This window comes from Phyllostomus hastatus, unplaced genomic scaffold (assembly GCF_019186645.2).
Source record: "Phyllostomus hastatus isolate PE091 unplaced genomic scaffold, TTU_PhHast_1.1 phas_scaffold_93, whole genome shotgun sequence".
NCBI lineage: Eukaryota > Metazoa > Chordata > Mammalia > Chiroptera > Phyllostomidae > Phyllostomus > Phyllostomus hastatus.
Window position 1 is genome coordinate 41,469,484 of NW_025334042.1, and position 22,787 is coordinate 41,492,270.

General features: G+C 35.6%; 1 protein-coding gene across 3 annotated transcripts in view; it reads right to left on the reverse strand.

Moving 5' to 3' along the window:
• Positions 1-22,787, reverse strand: part of PIK3C2G (phosphatidylinositol-4-phosphate 3-kinase catalytic subunit type 2 gamma) — a 264,442-nt gene that overhangs the window by 232,605 nt on the left and 9,050 nt on the right. For all 3 annotated transcript variants that reach the window (XM_045830120.1, XM_045830119.1, XM_045830118.1), the window contains exons 2-5: positions 18,287-19,099; positions 16,053-16,135; positions 8,611-8,768; positions 2,273-2,387 (exon numbers count right to left, since the gene is read on the reverse strand). In XM_045830120.1, coding sequence (XP_045686076.1) covers positions 2,273-2,387; positions 8,611-8,768; positions 16,053-16,135; positions 18,287-19,018 — 1,088 coding nt within the window. In that variant the 5' untranslated portion in view covers positions 19,019-19,099. The remainder of the gene's footprint in view (positions 1-2,272; positions 2,388-8,610; positions 8,769-16,052; positions 16,136-18,286; positions 19,100-22,787) is intronic.

Consider the following 22,787-nt stretch of genomic DNA (forward strand, 5'->3'; position numbering starts at 1 on the left):
TTTCAAGGGTAACTACTCTAACATTTTAGGGTATAGAGTTTTGTCTTATATTTAAAGTAGAAATATACTTATTTTAACAAAAATTAATATATTAAAATATGGTTTATAAAGGTATTTTGTCACCCTTAAAAGCAATGATATATTTTATATTAAAGTGTGATGCACTATTTTATTAATCTATGAATTCTATGCCATATTATAATAAAATTATGTTCATGACCTATTTAACCATTATTGGGAGTATTATTGGAAATTTAGTTTTCTTGTGCTGTTTTTTTCTTTTGTTGTTGTTAGAAATCATGCTATGGTAAATATACATTATATGTAACTGATTTGTATAATAGATCAATGGCTATTATTATTATTATTACAATAAAATCTAGTGAAATACTCCTGATGAACTGTGGTACTACAACTGTTGGTGACTAAATTATTACTTATTGCATTATTAACTTATTATGCTTTACCTGTGTTCCTGACATAGAAAAACTTTGTGAAGATTTCCAAATATTTAAGGACATATTTATAGATAGATTGCATAGGAACAAACTTAAAAAAATCAGATTGATTTCAATATTAGAAAGAATACTAATGAATATTTGCTTACTAAAATAAATTATAACAGTAAACATAAGCTATTATTCTCAAATAGTAAGAAAACCCTGATATATACATATCCTTCAATTTCCTTTAGGAAATAAATGACTATAATTAATCTATACTGATACTTGGCAACTTTTTTTATTTTACTAAAACCCAGGTAAATGAATTTTTAATAGAAATAGATGACCATGAAAACATTTTAGAAATCTATTATGTTTGTATTAGCACAAAGAAAAAGAGTGGAATGACATACACACCATTTTCAGCAGTCAACTACTAACCATCTAATTGTGGATGACTTATCCTTTCAAAATTTTACGTAAGTCAAGGTCCACATTATACTTTTCCAAAGTTCTGTTCTTCAATACTTTTGCTTTTGGGATGCTTCCTCCTGATGATACTAAATGGATATACTTAATAAAGTTTCTTGTTCTTTGCATCAAATATTAGACATCAGCCAATGTCCAGATGTATATTCAGAGACTTGCACATTCAGAAGATGAATTTTAATGAATGGGTATTCAGTGTAAGATTGCATCACTGGAGTGTTTCTCTTTGCTCCTCAAATACGCTGTTAAAACCTTATGTCTGTTGGTAGAAGATGCTGCCTAGCCATTGAATGCTGCCAATCTTTAGATACTCATAGAAACACAAAGAGAAAATGTAAATGGCAATACACCTTATTAAACATTTTATCCTGTATTTCTTTCCTGTTTATAAGAACTATGCAGCATTGGCAGAAAAAACATTTAATTTCTTACAGTCCTATTATATTTTCAAGTTAGGTCTTCAAAGAATTTCAGGATGAACAGCTATTGTGGTTTCTATCAAATAAGTATTGGCAGTTGTCATACTTGAGAACAGGTTTTTCTCATGATTTTAAAAGCTTCCTGAATAATGAAATGAGAAAGGTATTTTTAAACTTACTACCTTATTCAAATGTTACTAAAAATTTATTTATCTGGCTTTTATTAAAATGATAAAGTTGCCAAGTATTAGTATAGATTGATTATAGTCATTTATTCCCTAATGGAAATTGAAGGGTATGTGTATATCAGGGATTTGTTTACTATTTGAATATAACAGCCTATGTATATTGATATAATTTATTTTCATATGCACAATGTTCATTATTATTCTTTCTAACATTTAAATCATTTAAATTTTAAAAAAGTTTTTTTATCACACTCAAACCCGATATGATTTTTAAAACTCAGTACTTAATCAACATACTAATATCATTCCAATTTTTAAAATTACTTATTATAAAATAATTTATTTTTTAAAATTGTGATCAACACTAATAAGCTTTATTACAGGTAAGTTTAGTTGGTTTTCCCAGGATATTTTTGGTGTCAAAACTGAAAGTCTCATGTCCTAGGAACCCCGTAAGTCCTGGGAAAACTGGGATGGATGGTTGGTCACCCTAGCCACAGGTCAATCAAGTATATGTTGCCATTGACACCCCAAATACAAAATTGAACCAAGAATAAGATTGTCAATACAACTCATAACATTTTCAATTCACTTTAAAGGGGACACATTTGATTTAATTATTCTGGTCAGGAGGGTACAGTGGTTGTACAAAGTCTGATTAAAGGGAAAAAAGTAAGTGCAGCTTGACATAGGTTATTGCAATGATAAAAATTTACCTTTGTAAGCTACTTACTTCTGTAAGAATTCTTCATAGCCACATATACTTAGAAGACAATCTTTGTGGAATAACTGGACACTTGTGCAAAAATGTAGAATTTCTGAAATTAGGTCCTTGACAAGACAATTAGCTAAAAAAAAGGTGAATAATAAAAAGTTAATACGAGTTTATCATATGTGTTGGCTAGGAAAAAGTTTTGGGGCACAAAAAGTGATATGCACAATTATGACCTATTGTAACAGTCTAGTTCCATTAAGAGGAACAGAAATGAAATGCATCTCATTTATTGGCTTCATTAGATTTGGAGATATTTTTGAAAAATATTGTTTGCATTTTTTTATTAGCCTGTCTTCATATTATATAATAGAGCTAGGTACTGTATTTTTGATGTTAAAATCTTTGGTACATTGTAACTGTGCATAAAACATATCCTGCTGTGGTTAGCCTTAGGGACTTGGGAGATGCCAAAGAGATTACTTAGTGAGTGATAAATGACAAGCCAGGAGTCTAAACTGAATCTATCATTTCCAAAGACTGTGCTCTTAATGATTCTAACTCTGCAAAGTTGATTCTTCCTTTCCCAAGTAGGAGTCACCCAAGGTTCTCCCTTGGGCAACATTATAATAACCTTAATGAACATGTGGTTTCCTTTTCTACATTCTCTGAGCGTAAGCATACTAAAATGTAAAGGGCCTTATTCTTTTATATTTACATTCCGTAATCTCCTCCCCCCTAAATTTTACATGCATATGCTATTTAATAGTAGTCACAGCCATGCTGACTTATTACAATGTGTGTCTAAAACATTCAGTTGCTTTTCTCTGAGTGGTGTTTTGTTGGCAAGTAATGTGTTTACCCTGCTGTGGCTCTTTTACTGACACAACTTTAAGTTTGTAAGGAAAGATTTTTGATACAAAATGGCTAATAAATAGTAGCATAAATGATATGCTGGACCTGCCACAATGAAAAAAAAAGTAAGAGTACAATGATAGATTTCAAAATGTAGGTTTTTATGGTAGATCAAGACATTATTAAAGATGTGGTGGGACAAACAAATAGTAAAGATCTCAGGGAATTATGGATTGTGGAAATACTTTGACAGGGAGAGAGTATCTTAAACACTGCTGCTTGGAAATATTGAATGAAATAGTATGAAAGGAAGTTGAAAAAAAATATGGCCATAGGAAAAATCACGACCGTAAGGGCTTTGACAAGTAAGGGAGAGCATTGCCAGTGTATGATACCGGAAAACGTCTTCAACACACCAGCTCACTTTAACTAACCTGATTCTCCTGTTTCTAGGACTGCATCCCCTATGCCATAGGGGGCATCCATGAATTCATCACTTCACCACAATCATCTTTTCATGTACATCAAAGACTTCATAATCCAATTTCTACCTATTATTCCTCTCCTGTTCTTTGCTTTCATATGTCTTACTACCTAATTCATGTTACTCCTTGGATGCTTTATTATTACTTCAATTTTAGCATGTCTAAGCCTGAATTATCACCTTTCTCTTTGAAGCCAACCATTAACAATGTGAGTTAAATTTCTCATCCATTTCGTAAGTCAACAAGTACTGTGGCTTTTTTTAAAGTTAGATTTTATACCTGTGCCTTTGTTTTATCAGCCAACATAATTCTTTTCCCAGTTTCTTGTAGCCTCCCATCCCATGGAATTCTTTTTTTTTTAAGATTTATTTATTTATTTTTAGAGAGGGAAGGGAGAGAGAAAGAGAGAGAGAGAAACATCAATGTGCGGTTGCTGGGGGCCATGGTCTGCAACCCAGGCATGTGCCCTGGCTGGGAATAGAACCTGCGATGCTTTAGTTTGCAGCCCGTGCTCAATCCACTGAGCTACGCCAGCCAGGACATGGAATTATTCTCAATCTGGTGACTATATGTAGAAGGCTAAGGCCTATTTGAGATTCTTTAATTATAGTACTGTGCACCTTAAATCTAATTTCTTATGCATCCTCCTGTATTCTTTTACATCGCTTTTGAGATGTTAAATACCACTGCTTTTTACTAAATCTTACTTCTCCAATGTTCTTTTTCTTACACTGGGCTCCAATTCCATCAGTTAAAGCCCCTTTCTTTTATATGTTCATTATCTCCCTGTAAAAGTTGAAATAAGTGGAACCATTTCAAAATAGAGCTTGAATTGCCAGTCCAGAGAACTGCCTTGCACATCTTACTTCTTGAAACTCTGAACTGTGTGGACTGAGTCAGACCTTTGAACTGGGCTACAATTGAGGTTGTTTTACAAACAGTTTTTGGTAACTCCAGTAGAACAGCAGACTTTCTGAGGATTATGGACTCTGTCTGAAGATAGAATCAGTAGCAGATCATGTATAGCTAAAGAGTGACTGAGGTTTATACTATCAATGGAAATTCTTTCTTCTTCTTCATGTAATTATTTCTTCTGTTATAATAACAGATAACTTCTGCAAACAGTTTTCAATTACCCCTTTAATCTTTACAAACTGACTTCTACTTCCAATACTTTGGAGATTAGATGACCTCATAATAATAGTTCTATCTGTGCATGATCTAAAGCTATGAAGTAGTGAAAGTAAACACACTGGCTCTAGAATGACTTTGGAGTTGGAAATAAGGACACGGGAATTAACTTCATCACAATTATAGATAAAGATTGTGAAACAGAGAATTCCTTGTTCAAGTCCTGGTCTCCTGGAAGGATTCTATTTCCTCACTTTGGGGAAAACAGAGTTCTCTTGAGATCTTGAGATGAAAACTCCTTACCTATGTCCTCTTTACTATCTAAATTCTATTATTCCTTAAGTTTTTGCAAAAGCTTCTATCTTTTATCAAAGTCATTTTTGATACCGTGGACAGAAAAGGTGCCACGTACTAAACCTGACAAGCTCAGGGCGGGCCAGCATGGCAGGCCCTGCAAGCTCAGAGATCAAGAGTAACCACGTAGGATGATCTGAACATAAAACTTCTTAACTGAAAGCAGGTCATAGTGAGTAGTCATGTCCTAGGTCTGTAGCTTCCTTAACAACGATCAGTCAATGGATCTGTCTATTGTCTTTCTGCATCAAAAATGACATACCTTTGAAATGTCAGAGAAATCTGCATTTCAGATCCCTCAGGGCACAGCCACCACACCAGAACAGAACACCACATTGTTATCTTGTTCCCCAAATACCATCTTTATATGCTGTGTTAATTATTAACTACCCTGTACCCTCCAAACAAATTATGTGTCTCTCCTTTTTATTACTTATCTAATGTCAGAGGTTTCTCTGTTTTGTTTTCTCCTGCCCCTTAATCTATCATCAGTGGATTTCATGCAACTCTTCTATGCCTCCTCCTTCAATTCTAATGTAGAAAATAAACTACAAGACTGTCATTCTCAGGAGCATTTTCTCAATGCATTGAGGTTTTTGCTTCCCTGCAATTGTCATCAGTTGGGCTGAAATAAACTCATAAAAATTCTCTGCGTGTTTGGATGGTTCTTATATAGACAGTACACTATTCAGACTTTGGTTTTTTATAGAATCTCTGTATCACTAGTAAAATGCTAATACAAAGCTGTGAGGGGAGTACAGTTGAAGGGTTCGGGGTATTCCAAGATGTGCCACTTTGGCATGCAAATTATTTTGAGCTGATGATAATCAAGACCATGGGGGACATGAGAAACTTTTATTTCTCCTTAAAGAATTTAAATTTGGGCTTCGCCCATAATAAGAGTTAAATTTGGGCCAGGTATGACTTTTGATGACCTACATATAGGACAGAGCAAGCACGTATTTACCAATCATTTGCTTGTTTCATTGTACTGTGAATGACTTTCCTCTTCTCTGGAGCCCCAAGGTGCCTCAACTCATCCTTAGCTCCGAGGATCATATACACATCTTTTTAACTTTCTGTCTCTGAAGCTATCATGTACATGGGGTCTTTGACTCTCTCATGTATTTGGGGATCTCATATGTACGTATGCCATCAAATGTGTTCACTTTCTCTTACTCTTTTTCACATAGATTTGATTATTAGACCAGCCAAAAGAACCTAGAAGGGTAGAGAAAAATTTCTTCCTCTCCCACAGACTTTTGGCACCAAAATTATTTTAAAGTAAAAATATTTGAAAATTATTTTACCTTCTCTTATCTGACTAAAACAGATGCTCCCTAAAATACAGCTACCATTCTTTGTTCTGAGCTAGTTTTCTGCAAATTCCAGGAAGGAGACAGACTGCCTACCATTAGAATGAAAAAACAAAACAAAACAAAAAAAAACAATATAAGCCTCCATCCTATTCTATTAAAGCTCTAAAGCATTCCCACAAAACATCCACTCTCACCCTCCACACACACTTCTATATTAACTTGATATAAAAACCTCTACCTCTAGGTATTCAGCAGGTAATTTATTACTGAGTAACTCCTGTGCAGGTGTGAATAAGCCTTGTCTTTTCTCTGTTAATTTGTCTATTGTCAATTAAACCATAGCGGCAGCCCCCCGTCAAATGTAAATAGAAAGAGGAAAAATGAAAAACTGTTCCTTCCAACAATGGCATATGCTACACTGTAAATTTTTTAATTAATTAATTAATTTATTTATTTTTAGAGAGGGAAGGGAAGGAGAAAGAGAGAGAGAGAAACATCAATGTGTGGTTGCTGGGGGTCATGGCCTGCAACCCATGCATGTACCCTGGCTGGGAATCGAACCGCGACACTTTGGTTCGCAGACCGCGCTCAATCCACTGAGCTACGCCAGCCAGGGCTCTACACTGTAAATTTTAAGGAAAATGTCCTTTCTCTTCTAATTCTTCCTCCTTCATCTCTACTTCACCCTTTCCTCCTATTCCTTGTCCTTGTAAATACTTTTAATATCTTTGAGGATACAGACATCCTCTTTACCACCATGCATCTCTAACACTAAACTCAATGACCTAATTACTGTACTGCAACTTCTCATAAAAGTAAAAAAAAAAAAGACTCTGGCTTGCCAATTACAACAAAGGAATATCTGGAGAGTGGGAGAGAGATGTTGGAAATTAAATATTGTAAATTGGAAGAACAGGAGTGGTTTCCCTAGTTCACAATTACTTTCTCTTCTGCAGCAACAGAAGCCAACCTGACCCAAGCCATTCTGATTGGATCAAGTAGCAGAGCCTCTGATCTTGGATATGCAATCAGAATCCTGCTTTTAGAAATTTGGAATTAGATCCAACAGAGAGATTGAAATTTCTTTAGGTAGCTGGCCAAATAGAAGTGAAGCTTGAGAGCCTGGCTTTTCATATGTTCTGGAAAAGCAAGGGAAATGAGTCAGCAGAAAGCAGTGGAACATGAGAAGCAATTATACAGAGAGAAGATGTGGTGAGAAGCATAAGGAAATTTTGGACTACTTGTTTATCTGTGCCTTAAGTATATTTGCAAATTTTTGCTGAATTCCTGCTTTTAAATTATGTAAGAAACTCCTATATTATTTAAAAATGTTTATTCTTTTTCTGCTTATGCCAGCGAGAGTTGGTTTTTGTTAGTTTCCTACCAGATGGTCCTATTAATATTCCAACATATTGCTATATTTGTACTCACCTCTACTCAGAGCCTGCAGTAGAGTAAGAAACAGCCCAATAGTAATAATAATAATAGTAACAATAATAAGTCAGTGAGAAAATATTTATTGGGTCATAAATAAATCATTATTGATTTGTCAAGAATCAATACTTGATATGTAGAAATTTATTTAATAGCAGCTAAATTTTGTTAAAAAAACTGATATTTTGAAAAATAATTGACTATAACTCTGAAATAAAATATTAAACAACTTTAAAGGCATTCAAAATAAAACTTCAGAGAAGTAAGAATTATCTAGTAAATTTCCTGAAATACAGAACTTGGGACCCATTCCCAGGGATTTTGAGTCCATTTGATCAGTGATTGTGCTGGTCTATAATGGGCTAACTAACATGGTTCTATGTACCTAAGCCTATTTTACCTCATGACTTATTTATATGACAATGAAATAGTTGTTTCTAATGCATTTTCATTTACATATACTATTTTTATCTGGAATCTTTGAAATTTGTTTTCTGCTTTTAATATTCTAAAAGCAAGTTATATGCTTGCTGTACTTGCTATTATTTTATAGCAAGAAAATAAGGTATTTTAGGTTGAGGTATGTGAAGAAAGTTCTCCAAAAACAATAGCTAAACAAATGTTAACAAAATGTTTGCAGCTGTTCTCCTCTTACTTCACTTCAGGACAAAATACTACTAGCTAATAATAATACTTTTAATGATTTTCCTAGTGGACTCAAGGCTATGCAGCCTATACCGGCTTTATGTAGATTTTTATGCTTATTTGCAAGGTTGCTTACCATGTGGCATCAAATGAAGTAGTTGTGTTGAGTTGTCGATAAAAATATTTATACTAAACTTAGTATTAGAAAAAAGTTGATATGGAAATGCTGTAGTAGTGCTCCAGATCTTCCCCGAATTGGAATCGATGTTAGCTGCATGGTATGTTTCTCTGATTCTGAAAAATATATGGGAAAATAATACTTAGGAAAAGCTAAGGAACTACATGCAAGGTTTCCTATAGAAGATTTAAATGATGGAAACAGTCATCAGCTGATTCGTGGCACAGTGCTATTAGGGCAGATTGGTAACGATTATAACAGCAAAAATTACCACAAAGAGCTGATCTTCAGGTTCTTCCAGGGGTACCTCATTTGAAGCAATTAAGGATACATTTTCATTCATACCACATACAAGTCACTCTGTACAATGATTACTTGCTTTATTCACATTGCTTTTGAAGCTTGATCACTTTCCCTTGGTTTTTGTTCATGACTAAATTTTTAAAGCTAGAAGTGACTCATCTTGATATAAGAATTTTGGTAAATAAATTTTGTTTATCAGTTTGGTAAATACCATTTTGGCTGTCCATTTTCCCTGAAAATTTTGGGTTTTATATATCTTTGAAGTTTACATGAGAAAATTGAGCTCAAAAGTCATTTATACATTCTGAATAATTACTATTTGCTCAAATGAACTAGAGAATTGCAAAATAGCTTCTCCTTGGAACCAGAAGCCTTGAGTTTAATCCTGGCTCTTCCATTATAGTAGTTTTATAGTCAGAGGAGAGTTATTTGACTAGTTTGTTTGCACAACTAAGGATATTTATGTCTATGGTAGTCCCCATTTGACTGTGGTTATGCTTTCTGTGGTTTCAGTTACCCTAGTCAAACATGGTCTGAAAATATTAAACAGGAAATTCCAGAAATAAACAACTTTTATCTTGTGCATCCTCTGAGTAGCATGATGAAATGCTGCACTGCTCTGCTCCCTCTGTCTGGGATAGGAGTCATTCCCTTGTCCAGGGCATCCACCCATTATGCACTTAGTAACCCTCTCGGTTATCAGAACGACTGCTGGGTATCTCAGTGCTGTGTTCAGGTAATCCTTATTGGCCTTAATACTGCTTCCAAAGCGAAGATGATGTTGGCAATTTGGGTATGACAAAGAGAAGCCATAAAGTGATTCCTTCAAGTGAAAAAGTACGTATGTATTGGAAAAGAAAGAGAATTATAGGTTCAGTGCTATCTGTACTTTCAGGCACCCACTGTGGGCCTTGGAATATATATCTGTGGGTAAGGGGGAATTGCTATACCATATTTTAGATTTAAAGTGTCAGGTTCCTGGTATTACTTGTTGGCTTGTTACAGTAGCATATTCCTGAAGAATTGATACTTACATCTTTAAAGACCCTAATTTAGGAATCCAAATAGTTAATTAATTAATTAATTAAATTTATTAGAGTGACATTGGCTGATAAAATTATATAGTTTTCAAGCATACAATTCTATAATACATCAACTGTATATTGTATTGTGTGTTCACCTCCCTAAGTCGGGCCTCCTTCCATCACCATTTGTCCTCCCTATATCCTCTCCTACCTCCCTCGACTCCCTTTCCCTCTGGTAATCACCGTATTTCACTATATTGTTGTCTATCTATGACTTTTCTTTTTGCAAATAGGCATTATAAATTTTCTTTTGTGAACCAGATAAAAAAATTAAAGATGAATATTTTTATGAATTTACTTGCTTTGTTTTGCATTTTTGTATGTGTGTCTTTCAGTTCTTCTAATATGGTTGAGTTCTTTAGGGAAGGAACTTTGCTTTTTTGTTTGCTTGTTTGTTTATATTTGAATATTTCATGATGAACTAGTTTTAGGCATTCAAATAGCTTTTAAATTAATAATTGAATAAATGATTCAAATCTTTAATTCCAAATGATGATTTAGTAGGATGCTGCTATAGCTAATAAATAAAGTTTATTTATATATTTATTATATTTAAAGCATCTATAAATGGATAAAAGTGAAGACATCTCAGATGCAAATCTATTAATTTTTCAAAACATTCAGGAACCTTAGCAACTGAAGGGACAGAACTATATACATTTTAATTGCTAATGAGAAATTGGTCTTTGAAAGAGGCATCTACCTTTATATTAAGAAGTTTATTTTTAGATTAGTTAAAAGAAGGTCAGTGATTTTTTTGGGCAATATCCCTAGTGAAAAAAATTGTTCTTCAATGGACAAACACTCATACATTTGTTCAAATTCTGGCATCTTGTTCAAGGTAATGTTAAGTTATTGAGAGAGAGATGAAGGAGGAAAAGATGGTGACCAACTATTTGAAAGCTGAGACCACTTTGCTCTTGCCCCCCAACTCGATACTTGGCTGATCTTCCAAAAAATAAACTGAACATTCAACAGAATCTCAGCTGATGTGAAGTTTGGAAGCCAAGGAGTACAGAAGACACTTCACAACAGACTAAGGAGATTTTGTAAATTGAAGAGATACCCCGTGCATGGCACCTGCAGCTGTGGAGTGGTAGTCTGAGATCACAGCCTTGCAGCTCCCTCCCCTCTCAGAGCAGAGAACTCCCAGGCCTGAGCCAGGACCGACTTGGACACCCAAAGTTGGGGAGATCCAGGCTATACACACACAGAGTGAGCAGCACATCTATAGCTGCAGTGGCAAATGCCAACTGGGAGAGTGCCAAAGAGAAAGAGGGATTCCATCTGCACCTGGGTCAGACAAAGGGGGATGGCTGTGGCCACTTGTGACTATGAGAGTCTCCTGGTATTTCTGGAGAGGTGGTGTGCACAGAAAGCCAGATAGTAATTCACTGCTGCAGTGGGAGTGCCTGGAGAGACTTTTTAAAAGGGGAGCTGAGGCATACTGTGTAGGGACCCTGTGAACAGCTGCTCTGCCAGCAAGCATAAAGGATTGAGGGCATGGTTTGCTTCCACTGAATGCAGCTGGGAAGAGGGATCAGAAAGGTGCGCAGCAAGGGGATGTCTCAGCCCAGCCTCATGCAGCTGGCAGGGCAGAGGCTGTGCAGAGTAGAGTTTTGGTCTCTGTCTGCTGTGAGATCAGTGCTCTGGGAACTGGAAGATAGGTTGAGCACCTGAGATTATTTACAGTCAGCCAGAGCTCCCTTCCCTGGCAGGAGATCAAACCTCCAGCAAGGGAAAGACACACCCCCACCTCCTGTGCGATGGCAAGCATCATCAGCAGGGAAATTCTGCAAAATAGGTACAATATGCTCAAGAATCCCCTGAAGGGTGTTTCTGCAACAGAAAGACAGAAAGACAAATGCCTGAAGGGCCCATTTTTGAACTTCTGTCAGGGAGACTACACTGGTCCCTAGGGCCCTATTCCACTGAGGCCAGCAAAGCAGGGAGATCAGAAATTGGTGCAGCAAGGGGGAATCAGGACCTTACCCAGCCTTGCTTGCACACAGAGCTACTGTCAGCACCAAGCAGTAAAGAGCTGACCCTCTTACACAGAGTGGTCCAGCTCATTCATCAGAAACTGTACATTATTGGAGATAAGCTTGGACAGACCAAGACAGGTGGTGCAGGGGCAGGGGGAAAACACCCACAATTTTCCCAGAAGACTGAACAGCACCTTCCTGGTGAGACCCGGGGGCCCTACCTTCCCAACTGCAACAGAAGGCCCCTTTAGAGGTAGGTGAAGTTCATACAGGCAGTGCTGCCAAAAGTTGATGACCCACCAGGAACCTTGAGCTGATAAAAATCCAGAGACGGATCCAGAAAGAGAAGACAGAAGGCAAACACTTAACTTTGTTGAGGTGAATCCCACCATGTTCTTCAGAAGTTGCATTATTTTTTCTTTATTTTACATAGCTTATTAATATCTCCTCTTTTGCTTCTAGTGTATTCCAACCAATTCATATTCCTTGCCTTTTATTTTTTATTCTTTTTATTTAGATTTTATATTATTTTTTATTTCATTGTTATTTCAAATCCTACATTCTACCCTTAGCTTGTCTTACTCCATTTTACCTTCTCCTGCCTTTTCTTATTTTCACTGTAAATTTTATTTTCCCCCATGCAGCACCTTGTTCCTGTTCCTTACTCTGACTATTTCTCCTCCCTCTGTCCCCGGAAAAGTGTTCTTCCTTCCTTTAGTCAACTCACTTCCATTTTCCCCTTCTTATTCTTATTTTCTTTCCACCTTTAAATTGTGACTTCTTTGGTGTGGATATTATGGTTATTGCTGCTCTTCTTCAACTATACTCCTATTTGTTCACTATTTTTTAAATTTCAAATTTCATAGGTTACTCTCCCCCTGTCTTAATCCATTTTGCCTTCCTCCTGCCCTTTCTTATCTGAGTTCAGAATTTTATTTTTTTTCTTCTTAGCCTGGAATATATTCCTTACTCTTATTATTTCTCCTCATCCTATCTTCTCAAAATCATTTTCTTTACTGTAGACATCTCATATTGTCTTTTCTCTTTTGTATATTATTCTTATTCTCTTTCTGCCTTTATTAATTCTTGCTCAGTTGTCATTTTTATTGGCTCTGTTGTGATTTTTCAGCAATCTTGCTCCCTTTGGTTCATTGCCATTTTAATTTTATTTCAGAACTCATATTCTTCCCTTTTCTTAATCCATTTTGCCATTGTTCTTCTCTATTTTCATTATGTTTTAAATTTTATTTTATCCATTCTTTGTCTTGTCTCTATTCCCTACTCTTATTATTTTTTTCTCCTTCTTCCTGCTCAAAATAATTTCTCCCTCCTTTACCCATCTGATATTCTTTTTTCCTATCTTATGATAGTGTTAATCTCTTTCTACCTTTATTAATTTTGCTCATTGTTGTTGGTATTGCTGATGGTCATGGGGGGGATGTATTTTTTCTGGCATTGGTTTAGTTTTTCTAGGTAGTATTGCTTTGTTAACCAGCTTTTGTACAGCAGCACACAAGATGTGGCAGGGGTTGTAACTCCCAGGCAGCCAGCTGGAGGGGAGAACCCACCAATGAATGATCCATCAATAATCAATGCCCAAGTACAAAAAGAGAGCCCACATAAATTGAATAAAGGTAATCCTTAAAGCATCCAGATCAGGAGATAAAAGAGACCACACCACTGAGTCCCACAAAACTCCTGCCCCAGAAGGCCACCCCACAAAGACAGGCAGTCAAAGCAGAGCAATCTGAGATGCAGAAACAAATAAGAAAAGTCATCTAAAATGGGGAGACAAACAAATAACTCCCAATGAAAAGTAAAGGAGGAATCCCCAGAAAAAGAGCTGATTGAAATTGAGACAAGCAAGCTATAAGACAGAATTCAAAATAATGGTTATGAGGATGCTCAAGGAACTAGGTGATGATTACAAGGAACTTTATGGGGGCTACAAAGAATGTAGTGGGAACTTTAGCAGCATGAGAAAGGACATAGGGAATATGAATAAGTACCAGGAAGAAATGAAGAATACAATACTAGGAATCAAAAACAGGCTAGGTGAAGCAGAGGACTGAATCAGCAAGCTGAAAGACAAGGTAGAAAACAATACCCAGGCAGAGCAACAAAATAAAAAAAGACCCCCCAAAATAGCATAGTTTAAGGGAGCTTCAGGGCAATTTGAAATGTAACAGCGTTCATGTCATAAGAATATCAGAAGGAGAAGAAAAGGTGCAAGGGGTGGAAACCTTGTTTGAAAAAATAATGACAGAAAACATTCCTAACTTGTTAAGGAAAAAAGTCATGTAAGTTCAGGAAGCACAGAAGGTCCCAATCAAGATGAACCCAAAGAAGCCTACTTCAAAACACATCATAATTAAAATGGCAAATTTGAAGGACAAAAGGAAGGTCCTGGCTGGTGTCATTCACTGTGTTGAGTGCCAGCCTGTGAACAAAAGGGTCAGTGGTTCGATTCCCAATCAGGGCACATGCCTGGGTGTGAGCCAGGTCCTCAGTAGGAGGTGGGCAAGAAGCAACCACACATTAATGTTTTTTCTCCCTCTCTTTCTCCATCTCTTCCCCTCTGTCAAAATATAAAATAAATAAAATCTTTAAATAAAAAATAAATAAATAAAGACAAAGAGAGAATCTTAAAAGTGGCAAGGTAGAAACAGCTAGTAACATACAAGGGAGCTTGGAGAAGGCTCTCAGTTGATTTCTCAACAGAGTCACTACAAGCCAGAAGGGATTGCCACAAAATAATCCAGGTAATGAAAAACAGGGATCTACAACCAAGACTATTCAATGCATAAAGTCTCTCATTTTAAATGGAAGGTGAAATAAAGAGCTTCCCAGACAAAAGAATCCTTAAAGAGTACATATCAACAAAGCCAGCACTATGGCTAAAGGGATTGCTATTAGGAGGAGAAGAAAGAGAGACAGATAGAGAGGAACACAGATATGGAATAAATGGTAGTGAATAAGTAACTGTCAATGATAACCTTAAATATAAATGGATTAAATGCACCGATCAAAAGACATAGGGTAGCTGAGTGGATAAGGAAATAGTACCTGCATATATGCTGTCTACAAGAGATGCAGCTTAGAACAGAAGATCTACACAGGCTCAAAGTGAAGGGATGGGAAAAAATATTCCAAGCAAGTGGATATGAAAAAAGCACAGGGGAAGCAATACTTATATCAGACTTCAAAATAAAGGCTATAAAAACAGACAAAGAAGACCACTACATACTACTTAAGGAAATAGTCCATCAAGAGGATAGACCCCTTGTAAACATATATGCACTCAACACAGGAGCACCTAAATATGTAAGGGAAATCTTGGAGGACTTCAAGAAAGATATCGACAGCAACACAGTCATTATAGGGAATTTTAACACCTCACTGTCAACAATGGGAAAATCTTCTAAACAAAGAATCAACAAGGATATTGTGGCATTGAACTACACTCTACATCAAATGGACTTAATTGATATATATGGAACATGCTATGCCATAGAAACAAAATACATGTTCTTTTCAAATGCACATGAAACCACACTTCAGAGATAGACCACATGATAGGGCATAAAGTGAGGCTCAACAAATTAAAAAATTTGAAATCATATCGAGCATGTGCTCAGATCACACTGGTTTGAAACTAGAAACCAGCCTCAAGGAAAAAATTCAAATACATCGAGACTGAATAACATGTTGTTAAATAATGAATGAGTGAACAATGAGAATAAGAAAGAAATCAACTTAAACTACCAACAAATAGCAAGGGTAGGCCTAAAATTTTATGAAACATAAAACTTTAATTAAATTAAAAAAAGAAAAACTTATTTGACTATAAACAACAAAAACAATGCCATAAGTTGATTAATGAACAAAGTTTTCATAAATTTATACTTTTCACTGTTAAAGATTATAGAACATCTTATATGCTAAATTAATCAGTTCAATGATGTTAAAATAGACAAATTTATGCAGGCACATAAATTTCAAAATTTAGTGAAATAGCAACACTTACTTTTTTACTTTGTCACAAAAGGAGGCCAGACTCATATTACTGCCTTGAGGTACTTCAATTAGCTGAATGGAACAATCTAGGGGCTTAAAATAAAAATTTTGAAATTAATTTAGTTGGTGGGGTGAAAAGATGAATTTAGTTTTATATTTTTATCTTGTTTTAAAGATTCATTCTGTTTTTATTTTTCCATTTTTAATGAAATGATGCATATAGAAAATTGCATGAATATTAAATATATAATTTAAGTTTTCAGAAAGGTGTACAACTGTTATATCAATATCCCAATTAACATATGGAACATTTTCATCAGTTTAGAAAGTTCCCCCACATTTCCTTTTGTCAATCTGTACATCTATTTGGTAACTACAGTTTTCCAGAGATCTATCACCATAGAGTAGGTATCTGTGTTTTTTTGTTTCTGGCTTCTTTCAGTTAAGTGACATGTATTTTTAAATTTACTGTTGTTGTCACACATATCAATAGTTCACTTTTTGTATTGTTGAACAGTATACTAGCATATAAACATCCACAATGTGTTTATCTATCTTCCCCATTGATGGACATATGGGTTAAGTTTTGGAGTACTGTAAAGAACTATTAATTTTAATATGCAAATATTTATATGCACATGTGTTTTATTTCTTGTGAAGGAATCCATAAATGGTTGTCAGGGTGGGTAGATGATAAACTTTAAAAGAACTAATTTTTTGCTTTATGTGTTTTGAACGTATTATTAGGTACATGTACATCTGAATTTATTGTCTTTCTGATTGACCTTTTTATTATTATGAAATGACACTTTTATTTCTTCAATACTACTCTCCATTGAACTGTACTTTTGCTGGTATTAATAACCACATCAACTTTCTTTTGCTGGATGAATGTTAAATCTTTTTATTTCTTTTATTTTCAACCTATCTGTGCCTTTGTGTCTTAAGTTTGTCCCTTGTAAACAGTAATAAAGTCTTTTATATTTAATTTGATGATTTCTCCCTTTTATTTGGAATGCTTATCCTATTCATATTTAATATATTTATAGATATTTTTGGATTTAAAAAATAAATCCATAGATGGCCATGATGATATTTGTTTCTTCTATTTTATTTTGTTCTTCTATTTCTCCCCTGCCTTTTTGACCAATACTTCCCCTTCTCTCAAGGATTGATGTCCTATACTGACTGTGTTCAATGCCTGAAATCATGTACTTCATATATTTTTTTTAACTTCATAGTTGCTTTCAGTGGTAAGGGAAAGTTTAGCACTTGTTATGTTTTAAAGATCAATAGTAGATGTTTCTAAAATCCACCACCTTTCAGTTTGGATCATTTGATGTGCTACCCTCTTCCACAAGTGCCTCAGACACAATTAGCTGTTTCTCTTCTGTGAACTCACCTTCTCTGTTATTTTGCTCTTACCTTCCTTTTGTGTTTGCAAATTAATTTGAGTAATATGTTATTCCTGACATCAGGTATCATGTATTTTCTTCTTTGGATTTGTTGTTCCTAGTGTATCATGTATACTTTAAGAATACAGTAAATTGTTGTTGAATAAATGAAGAATCATTTTGCCTCAACCTATGAATTACAGCTGCAATAATATTTCTTCTTTGTACCATTTACTTCATTTCACTTGTGTGAAGACTTGGCATAAGCAGGGAAAAGTTCAAATATTGCACAAGAAAATCTATAGTTACCAAAACAATTGGAAAACTACTAATGAAATCATTAGGATGAATTGCACAATAATTACTTAATTTCCTACTCTTGGAATGATCCCAATAGAACCTGCCTGCCAACAGTATAATTTAGGAGCCTCTGAGTAAAGGGAAATTTCTCTTACTAATAATAAAGTTTTAATTCATGATAATGTGACTCAGAATCTAAATGTAATGAAATTGATGTGTAATGTGTTTCTGTGTGTGTATAATAACATGATATGATAAGAAAATACTTCTATCCAAACCTCCAACTGTGGTATTTTTATCCAACAGAATGTAAGTACTGTAACATTTTATTTATATTTGTGAAATGGGAACTTTAAAAATATATTATAAAATTTTATTTCTCTTTTCTCAGAAAAAAATTAATTTAGGAACACAGAATTAGTAAATAATTTTAAAATATAATATTAATACATTTCTCTGTTTAAGGTAGGTATCCTCATCACTAAGTTAATCCAGCATATTATTAAATGATTCATATTTATATTATTAGGACAATATATCTAACACATACCTCTGTGTTCTTTGGCCACGAATGCTCCCACACCCTGGGCAGGAAGGACCCTTTAAAGAGCATGAAAGGAGACTCCACAGTGTTTGTAGTTCTGTTCCTTTTATTCTCTTCTTCTGACATGAAGTCAGATGAGAAGGGTGGATGTATAGAAGGAATGCTACTTTTAAATCCTATATGATAGGTATGATTTTTATTTTCCAATTCTTTCTGTAAATTAATTTTATCCAAACTAGTGGATGATGGAACTAAAATATTTTCTTTTTGTGAATTAATTTTATGCAGACTAGTAGATGATGGAGCTAAAATATTGCCTCTGTAATCATCAGCACCACAATGTTTTCCTATGGGATTTCCCCAAGAGCTTTCTTTATTTGTGTCTTGAGGATTTGGTAGCACAGAGGGCCTAAAACCAATTATGGCTGTTTCCCTAACTTGGTGACAAGAGAGTTCTGAGCTTTTAGAATTGAATTCATTCAAGGCTATTTGCTGTGTTCCATCTAATGAATGCTTTTTTGAGTCCCAGTTTGGTGAACTGGGCACAAAAACAGTGTTTTCTTCAATTTCGCTCTGGTAGAGTGGGATTTTATTATTGATTTCTTCTACTAGCTGATCAAAACCCAGACTGGGTTGGCTGGGAAAAAGGGGTTGATTTACGGATTGCAATTCCTGGTGCTCATGCCGTTCTTCATGTGATTCCCTGGGATTTAGATCTGTTTTCCAACAATACGCCATTCTTTATCTTATGTAACTGAGAGGCTTGACTCTGTTCCAACTAGCTCCTTAATGATATTGTAAAAGAAGAATGGAATTTTCCTAGAAAAAGCATAAGAGGAAACAAAAAGTTATTTGATTAATTAGTAGTAAAAGCTTGCAAGAAGGAAATACGATAAATAAATCTAAACGATTGTTTTAGTGTTTCTCCTTAAATTAGCAAATTAAATAATTCCTTGAGTAATTTAAAACTTAATCAAGGCTCATGACATTAAAATCCAAGGGCAGTGTTGATTCATAAAATGCCTGTGATAGAAAAATAAGTTCACCTCAATTATGACTGGAGCTTCATGAATCAATTTAAAGTCAATATTCCCCTTCATATTCCTTTTGTTACTGAAGACTTACTTGCCTGTCTCATCATTATTTTCCTCTGAAGTCAATCATTTATATGCATACTAGCATGCTAAAGTCTTTCTTATTAGCTAAACAGTGTCTTCTTTATCAGCAATTACTCCATCCCTATACATGGTCTTAAATTTATTTTTCCCTCCATAACCAATCATCTTGTCAGATTGTTAGACCCTTTCCTCAAAATTTTACTAGTTATTCCAAACTTCTTGCATCACTTCTCCAAAATGACTTTCATTAAGTTCATCAGTAAGCTTCATGTCAGGAAATTCAACGGACATTTATCAGTGTCTGTTTATCTCTACATTTGATTCTATTTACTATGTTTCTTATTTTAAAGTTGATTTCTGTCTTATGTTGGATGTTCTGACACTGTTCTCTCAGTTCTTCTTTGTTTGCTTTTTCTCAAAAACTCGTTTGGACTAATATTCATTTTCCACTTGACTCTTGTCAGAGATTTTTTTTCTTCTCGGTTATTTTCCCCTTGCCAGTTATTTTATACCTATTGTGGTTTAAATGACCATTTAAACCATATGTCAATGACTCCAACCTAGACCATTTTTATTATTACTTACTCAATATCCCCTCTTGAATTTTTAAACCTCCAACAGGAAGTCCCAAAATTAAATTATAATTCACCCAAGAACCTTATCCTACTCTATAGTGTACTTTGTGACAGAAAATGGCCCAACCATACACTCAATTGTTTACACCAAAAGCCAGGGTTTCATCTTTGAATTTTCCCTTAGCTTTATTCTTTTATATTCAATAAACCACCAGTTCTTGTAGAAAATCTTTCTTCCTTTCTCTGTCTGCTACTACCATAATCCTAGTCTAAAGCTTTTGTTTTCTCCCCTACAATGTTGTATTGTCTCTGAAACAGCTTTTACATCTTCTGTAATCTCTTCTTGTGTCCTACAAACATTATTAAATATTTTAATGATATATTTAAGAAACTAACCCTGTAGCTCCCCAGGAAATATCTTTTTTGTGGTTTTCTATTGTCTAAAGGTAACATACATCTACAGTGTACAAATGTGAGATTTCTCTTCCCCACTAGCTCATTAGACCATTTTAGTCTTTCTCACTTACTACACAATACCTAGTATTTTGCTTCACTCAAAAGTTGTTGCTCATTTGTAGTTGTTGAAAAAAATGATTTAATAAATTTTAAAAAGTATAATTTTTAAATTTTATAAATTATAATTTATAAGTTATAATATGAAATGGAAAAGTATTTGTGTCACTTTTTGGACTTATTAATTTCTTTAAAAATTATATGGTTGTGTATTAAAGACAAAAAATTTTAAAGGATAAGTATGATAATGTTTAACTATTAAATATGATTTTCAATGGGTTTTGCGATAGCAATTGATTTTTTATTATAATGGCACTAAAGATTTACTTAGGATTTATAATCCTAAAGAATAAATAGGCATGATCATTTGGGTTTGCTAGGAGAGGAAATGTTACCCTTGGGGTGAGGTCTTTGTTTCCCCAATTTTGTTAGTTGCTAGGCACCTGGGGCTTTCCCCTGTGGTGACCTTCTGTACCTGGACCATTGTCTTTGCTCTGCTTGGCCTGGACCCTGGAAGCAGACTGCAGACAGAGGTTTGAATCTTAGTGCTACAGTCTACTAGCTATGGAAGCTTGGATGTTACTGCCGTAGTGTGAAATTTCTCCAAATTGAAATTAATAGAGAATGGTAGAAGAGCTAGATCTCCAAGATGGTGGCCTAGGGAAACACAGCTCACTTCCTTGTACAACCACACCAAAATCATAACTGAACTATAGCACAACTGTCACTCAGAACTAGGAATGAGGGTCCTGCAACCACAGAGTTAAATAAGAAACCAAATCCGTCCAGACTGGTAGGAGGGACAGAGACACAGAGATGTGGGGACATGGAATGGGGTGGTCCCACACCCACTTGTAACAATTAAAAATTGGGAGGGATATCTTGGGAGCAAAGATTTCCAGCCATATACCAGGCCCTCCAGCTCAGGGTTCCAGTGGCAGAAAGATAAGTCCCCATGGCTCCTGCCTGCAAAAACCAGTGGAGACTGAGTTGGTGGAAGAAACTTCTGGATTCCCAGGCAGTTCCTCTTAAAGGGGCCATAAGAACTTACTTGGAATCACTCCTGCTGAGCTCCAGCACCAGAGCAGCAGCTTGAAAGGCACCTGAGGCATGCAAGGAGGAACTGAAGTGTCTGACATCAGGGCAACAGCTAGAGGAGAGCTTTCTCCAAGACAGAACTGCTGGAAGAGGCCATTGGTCCTTTTCTGAGCCCTCTCTACACCAAACCACAGAGTGCAGAGGACACAATACCTGAGACTCACTCAACTTGGCTCGCACTATTGATTCCCTGAAACTCTGCCCCACCCTAATTACTGGCTCACCCAAGTGATTAACAATGGCTTTTCCATATGAATGACTTGTTTTGACACGTGCCTCTGATCTTCAAAAATCCTCTCAAACAAGCAGCAGCTGGCCTCAGTGAGCCACTAGCCTTACTAAGTGGCCCCAGGATTCTTACTAACAGTAGCTGGCCTTGGTTCACAGTCTGGCCTTGATAGGGCACCTATAAGCCTAGCACAAGAAACAGCCAGCTGCTGATTACCTTATAGCTTATGCCAAGTGGCCCCAGACAGTACACAAGGGGGCACCAGAGTGCTGCTGAAGTAAGCCTTCCTCTGTGGAGTGAGCCCTTGCACAGCTGATCCTCCACAGAGGGCAGAGATTGGTGATTAGTGGTCACAGCCAGTCCTTGCAGCTGAATGGTCTGTGTAAATTCTTTCCATTAAACTGCTAAAGCACTCAAGACTCAAGTACAAGAGGAGGGTGTACTTAGCCTTAAGTAACCAATTTGGGTGATAGAAGAGGCTGTGCCACAGGACACTACAGGATGCCTACTACATTAGGTCATGCTACCAACACAGGGAGTTACAGCAGCTCTATCTAATATATAGAAACTAACCCAGAGAGGCTACCAAAATGAGGAGAAAAAGAAGCATGGACTAAATGAAAGAACAATCAAAACTCCAGAAAAAGAACTAAACAAAATAGAGATAAACAATCTTTCAGATGCCTAGTTCAAACCCTGGTTTTAAGAATGCAAGGAACTTATGAGGACCTCAATAGCATAAAAAAGGTCCACTCAGAAACAAAGGATACACCAACTGAAATGAAGAACAATTTCCAGAGAATCAACAGTAGAATGGATGAAGCCAAGAATCAAATCAATGATTTGAAACACAAGGAATCAAAAAACAAAAGAAGATAAAAGACTCTAAAAAAAAATAAGGATAACATAAGGAGCCTCTGGGACAACTTCAAGTGTACCAACATTCATATCATAGGGATGCCAGAAGGAGAAGA